The following is a 6,000-nucleotide window of genomic DNA, read 5'->3' as shown; positions in this document are numbered from 1 at the left end:
ATATTTCTGAATGACTCCTCTTATTGTGGTGAACATGCATTTAAAATTGTTCCATAAAATAATAACTTGCCCATTGGGCTTAAAATAACTATAAGTAAAAACTTCAACTAAAATAAAAACATTAACTAAAAAAGCAATAACTTGGGATTGAGGAGTGTAATGCTATCGTCGTCTTTGTCACCGTCTATTGATATTACTTCTTCAGGTGTTGTGCTCCATGGGCGATGCAACTTCTGCCCTTCCAGCATCTTAAGGTAGTAAGTTCCCTTCCTGTGCCATGAGGTGATCCTGTACGGTCCTTCCTAATTCGGTCCTAACTTTCCCTGGGAGGCGTCTTTTGTAGCGCCGGTTACTTTCCTTAAGACAAGATCTTCAACTTGGAAGTCCCTGTGCCTGACTTTAGAGTTGTAATGTTTCGCCATGAGGTTCTGGTATCGTGCTAATCTTTGCTCGGTTGTTGCTCTAACTTCGTCCACCAGATCAAGCTGTAAGCGCAAGGCTTCATCATTCTTGTTCTCGTCATGGTTCCCAACTCGGTAGCTCGTAAGCCCTACTTCTGTTAGGATGACTGCCTCGCTACCGTATGCCAGTTGAAACGGTGTCTCCCCTGTTGGTGTCCTTGTCGTTGTCCTGTATGCCCATAAAACGCTCGGTAATTCATCCGGCCATATGCCCTTTGCCCCCTCGAGCCGAGTCTTGATGATTTTAAGCAAGGATCGGTTCGTGACTTCAACCTGTCCGTTGGCCTGTGGGTGGGCGGGTGACGAGTAATGGTTCCTGATCCCTAATTGTGAACAGAAATCTCAGAATGCGTCGTTGTCGGAATGCGTCATTGTTGAACTACTTTCCGTTGTTTGAGACAAGCACCCTTGGTATACCATACCTGCAAATGATGTTCCTCCATACGAAACTTCAGATATTCCTCTCCGTGATAGTGGCCAAAGCCTCTGCTTCCACCCATTTGGTGAAGTAGTCAATGCCGACCACTAGGAACTGCAGCTGCCTTACCGCTATTAGGAAGAGGCCCATGATATCTAACCCTCATTGCGCAAACGGCCATAGGGCCGTCATAGGGTTGAGCTCTTCTGTTGGTTGCCTTATGAGATTGCCAAACCTCTAGCACTTGTCGCAGGCTCTGACGTATGAGTCGGCATCCTTTTGCATGGTTGGCCAATAATATCCTGCTCGAACTAGCTTATGCACCAAAGACTGTGATCTAGAGTGATTTCCATAGATTTCTTCATCAACCTCTCTCATAACGTAGTCTGCTTCTCCAGAGGCGAGACATATCAAGTAGGGTCAGGAGAAACCCCTCCTGTATAGGATGTCTTTAATCAAAATGAATCGGGCCGCTTTAACTTTCAACTTCCTCGCGGTCTCCTTATCGTCTGGTAATTCGTCGTTCTACAGATAGGCGGCTATCAAGGTCATCCAAAAACGTTCATCGCTTATCTTCTAAACGCCGATATTGTCTATTAGTGATGAGAGTTGAACGAAGGATAATACCTAGTCGGGGACTATCATAGGTTCTGCTGAAGCTGCTTTAGCAAGCCGGTCGGCACATTGGTTCTCCTCCCTTGGGATTTGAAACAATTTCATTTGGAGGTTAATTATTCGACCCTTCACTTCCTCAAGGTACCTTTTCATTTGTTCATTCTTGCACTCATAGCTGCCATTAACCTGAATGGTTATGATTTGGTAACCTTTTGGGATACCATGAATCCCAAAAACTTTCCTGTCGTTACCCCGAACACGCATTTGTTTGGAGTTAATTTCATGTTGTAAGACCGAAGAGTGTCGAAGGTCTCCTGGAGGTCGCTCAAGTGGTCGGACTCCTGGATGCTTTTCACCAGCATATTTCTTCCCATCTGGTGTACGAACATCCTGTTCATCAATCTCTGATACGTTGCTCCTGCATTCTTGAGTCCGAAGGGCATTACTTTGTAGCAGAAGAGCCCATGGCTTGTAACAAACGAAGTCTTCTCTTGGTCGGCTTCATCCAACTTGATCTGGTTATAGCTGGAGATCGCATCCATGAAGCTTAAAAGTTCATGTCTTGCAGTTGAGTCTACTAGGGTATCAATACGTGGGAGCGAGTAACTTTCCTTAGAGCAGGCCTTATTTAGATCCGTGAAATCTACACACATTCTCCACTTTCCATTGGCCTTCTTGACCATCACCACGTTCGCTAACCAATCTGGATAGTATACTTCACGTATGAAATCTGCTTCCTATAACTTTTATACTTCCTCGGCTATGGCTTTGTCTCTCTCCGGGGCAAACACTCGTTTTTTCTATCGGACGGGAGAGAATGAGGGTGATACATTCAACTTGTGGACTATGATCGATGGGTCGATTCTTGGCATGTCCTCATGACTCCAGGAAAATACGTCCTAGTTTTTTTCTTAGGAATGTTGTGAGTGCTTGTCGTACTGTCTGGCTAGCTGAAGTGCCTATTCTCGTGGTCTGCTCGAGCCTAGAATCATCGAGGGGTACTTCTTCCAATTCTTCCACCGGTTCTGCTACCATCCGTTGTTCTTCTATATTCATGGTTTGGAGGTGTCGTCCATCTCCATCATAGCTATATAGCATTCACACGTGGCCACCTGATTTCCGCACAGCTCTCCTATTCCACACTCGGTAGGGAACTTGACCATTAAATGGTAGGTCGAGGTCGGCCTTCCATGAATTGAGAGTGGGTCGTCCAAGGATGGCATTGTAAGCAGATGAGCAATCGACCACAAGGAACGCCACGTCTTTAGTGATCTACTGGGGGTAATCACCCACCGTTACAGATAGTGTGACAGCACCAAGGAGGTAGACCCTTGTCCCTCCAAAGTCAACGAGTGGGACGTTTGTCGAAACTAGTCGCTCTCTACCAATCCCCATCTGCTGGAATGCAGGGTAGTAGAGGATATCAGCCGAGCTTCCGTTGTCAACCAAAACCCGATGCATATTGTAGTCTCCCGCTCGTATACTAACGACAAGTGCATCGTCATGCGGGTGGTGAAGACGTTGTGCATCCTCTTCCAAAAAGTCGACGAGTGGGGCGTTTGTCGAAACTAGTCGCTCTCTACCAATCCCCATCTGCTGGAATGCAGGGTAGTAGAGGATATCAGCTGAGCTTCCGTTGTCAACCAAAACCCGATGCATATTGTAGTCTCCCGCTCGTATACTAACGACAAGTGCATCATCATGCGGGTGGTGAAGACGCTGTGCATCCTCTTCCAAAAACTCGACAATTGGGTTATCAATCCGTGTCATCTTTGGTACAAAACCCGTCAGTTGGACACTTTGAACCATCCTTAGATATGTTTTACGGGCCTTTTTAGACGACCCTGTAGTTGCAGTACCCCCAACAATCATTCTTATGTCTCCTATCGGTGGTTTGGGGCACTCGTTTTCCCGTCGGGGAGCCTGGTCTTGTGGCGAATCCGTCTTCTCTTTGCTGATGAACCTTTGCAAATTTCCTTGTCTGATAAGAGCTTCAATCTATTGCTTCAAGTCATAGCAGTCAGTCGTATCATGGCCGTGATCACGATGGAAACGGCAATATTTTTCCCTTGACCTTTTGTTTAGGTCTCCTTTCAGCTTGCTAGGAAAGGTTAGGGTTCCTTCATCCTTAATCTACATCAGCACTTGATCGATTGGGGCAGTTAGCGAGGTGAAGCTTGTGAATTTACCCGTAGGTGGCTTGGAGCTTCTGTCCTCTCCTCATTCTCAGGTCCTGGCTATTTTCCACCCTCTGTTTGACTGCACATCTTCTTGTCTTTCCCTTTTTTTGGGTTTCTCTTCTCGGGTCAGTAATGCGTCTTCCGCGTTCATGTATTTGGTCTCCTTGTAAAGCACCTCTGACATGGTTTTTGGGTCACTCTTTTATAGAGAAAATAGGAACTTACCCTTCCGTAACCCATTGGTGAACGCTGCCACGAGTATTTTGTCATCTGCTTTGTCGATCGAGAGAGCCTTCTTGTTAAAATGAGCTATGTAAGATCTTAGCGTCTCGTCTTCCCGCTGTCTAATGTTCATCAAGCACACGATATACTTCTTATATCTATGACCCCGATGAAGTGTGAGGCAAATTGGGCACTTAACTCCTTGAAAGTGCTAATGGAGTTGGGCGTCAGTCTGCTGAACCAGATCCTTGCAGGTCCCTTTAGTGTAGTAAGGAAGGCCCTGCACATAATCTCGTCCGGCACCCCTTGAAGATGCCTTAGGGTCTTGAAGGATTCCAAGTGGTCTAAGGGGTCCTTAGACCCGTCATAACTCTCTACCTGTAGCATGTGAAATTTTGAGGGAAGAGGGAACGAACTGACGAATGCCGTGAAAGGCAAATCGGTTTGCTAGACCAGGTCGTCGAGATCGGTGGATACTTGTCCTCTGAGGGCATTCATCATGAAGTCCATTCGCTCCTTCATCATTTGCATCCCAACGACTATGTGAGGTGGGACAGCTTCGGAGACAGATGGCCAGCTTGTGTCTTGCCGTTCCGGTCTGCTTAGAGCATTGCTACCCTCTGACCCCTTCTGGTTTCTCCTCTTAGCGCTTGTGCCTTCTTGGTCTTCCTCCTGTGTACCAAGGCTTGCATTCTTTTACCGCAACTGCTCCTCCAAATCATGATTCTGCTTGGTTAGGCGCTCTACTGCTACCACGAGGGTTTAAACTTGTCTCTCCAAGGCCGTGGTGCGCAGTTCGTCGCCTTGATTATTGTTGGTTGTTGCCATCGAACGAGTGAGTACCATGCAACTTTTGTCTGGGAGACGGTACATATGGCTTATTCCAACGATCTTATTCCCACAGACGGCGCCAACTAATGATGACGAAGAACCACTAGTTAGTCACACGGTCCTCACAAGCTCGAAACAATACCTGCAAAACAAAAAAAGATATGACCCAACAAAGAGCACCGGTGTGGTTAGGGCTGTCCACGGGTCGGTCCGGGTCGGGTTTGTGCCCAACCCAGAACCGACACGCCGGAATCGGGTGGAGAAAAAACGCACCCGCCGAAGTAATCGGGTCGGGCGGTTCAGATCATCAACGGGTGGCGAGCGGGTCGGTCAGAATCATAGATCTGAGAAGACGACGAGTAATCGGTGAAAAAACACACAGATCCGGCGAAGAAACCCAGATTCCGGCGAAGTTTTCCAGATACCGACGATATTTCTCTTAGTCCGGTGAGATTTCGCAAGATCCAGCTAAAATCTCACCGGATTTGATGAGATTTCGCCAGATCCAGTCAAAATCTCACCAGATCTAAGGAAATATATCGCCGGAATCTGGGTTTTTCGCCGAATTCTGGAAAAAAGTCGCCAAATTTTGGAAAAAACTTGTCGGAATCTGGAAATTTCGCCGGGATTTGGAAATCTCTCGGTCGGTTCAGTTTTTTCGAGTTTTAGGGGAGGAAAACCGAAACCAACCCGCCGAAAATTGGTTTCTGGTGGTGAAGACCCGCTACCGACCCCCCGGAGCAGTCGGGTCGGCCGGATTCGGGTCGAATCTGGTCAGTTCTTCGGGTGGGTCTAGTTACCGGATCCTTCTGGACAGCCCTAAGTGTGGTGCCGACTGAATACCCTCTGAATGTCAAGTTAGAACTTTACACAACTCTAGAATGCCAGAGCTGGAATAAATTATGCGTACCTTGATTTGTGAGGGTTTTGAGGTATTTATAGTAGCGTAGACATCTGTGCCTTGGGCAAGAGGTTCTTTCCTTCTAGGAGAGTACCTCTTGGATTTTCTGTATTTCCTATAGATCTTTTCCTTGCAGGGAAAATCATCATTAATGGCGTATATTACAAAATCTTTCTCAATTAGAGTTCTGCTCATATTGGGTATCTTAGACCTACTCGTGAGACGCAAGTTATTTCCATTTATGAGTCCTTAGAGATTAGGCAAACCAGATGAATGCCACGTGGCCTTTATATCCGTCCACTAGGTGTCCGTGCACCTTGGACCCGTCCTTTACCAGCCTACCGGCCCAATACCGTCCTATTCGTTCAAACG

General features: G+C 46.9%; 1 protein-coding gene across 1 annotated transcript; it reads right to left on the bottom strand.

The window, feature by feature from the left end:
• Nucleotides 1–302: 302 nt before the first annotated feature.
• LOC142635077 (uncharacterized) lies at nucleotides 303–961 on the bottom strand. The gene is made up of 2 exons (XM_075809290.1): nucleotides 879–961; nucleotides 303–630 (listed from the first exon to the last, which is right to left on the bottom strand). Exons 1-2 carry the CDS (start codon nucleotides 959–961, stop codon nucleotides 303–305), a joined length of 411 nt encoding a protein of 136 aa, XP_075665405.1.
• Nucleotides 962–6,000: the final 5,039 nt, after the last annotated feature.

The sequence above is a fragment of the Castanea sativa genome, chromosome 5 (assembly GCF_040712315.1).
Source record: "Castanea sativa cultivar Marrone di Chiusa Pesio chromosome 5, ASM4071231v1".
NCBI classification, from domain to species: Eukaryota; Viridiplantae; Streptophyta; class Magnoliopsida; order Fagales; family Fagaceae; genus Castanea; species Castanea sativa.
This window is presented reverse-complemented; position numbering and strand designations above follow the sequence as displayed.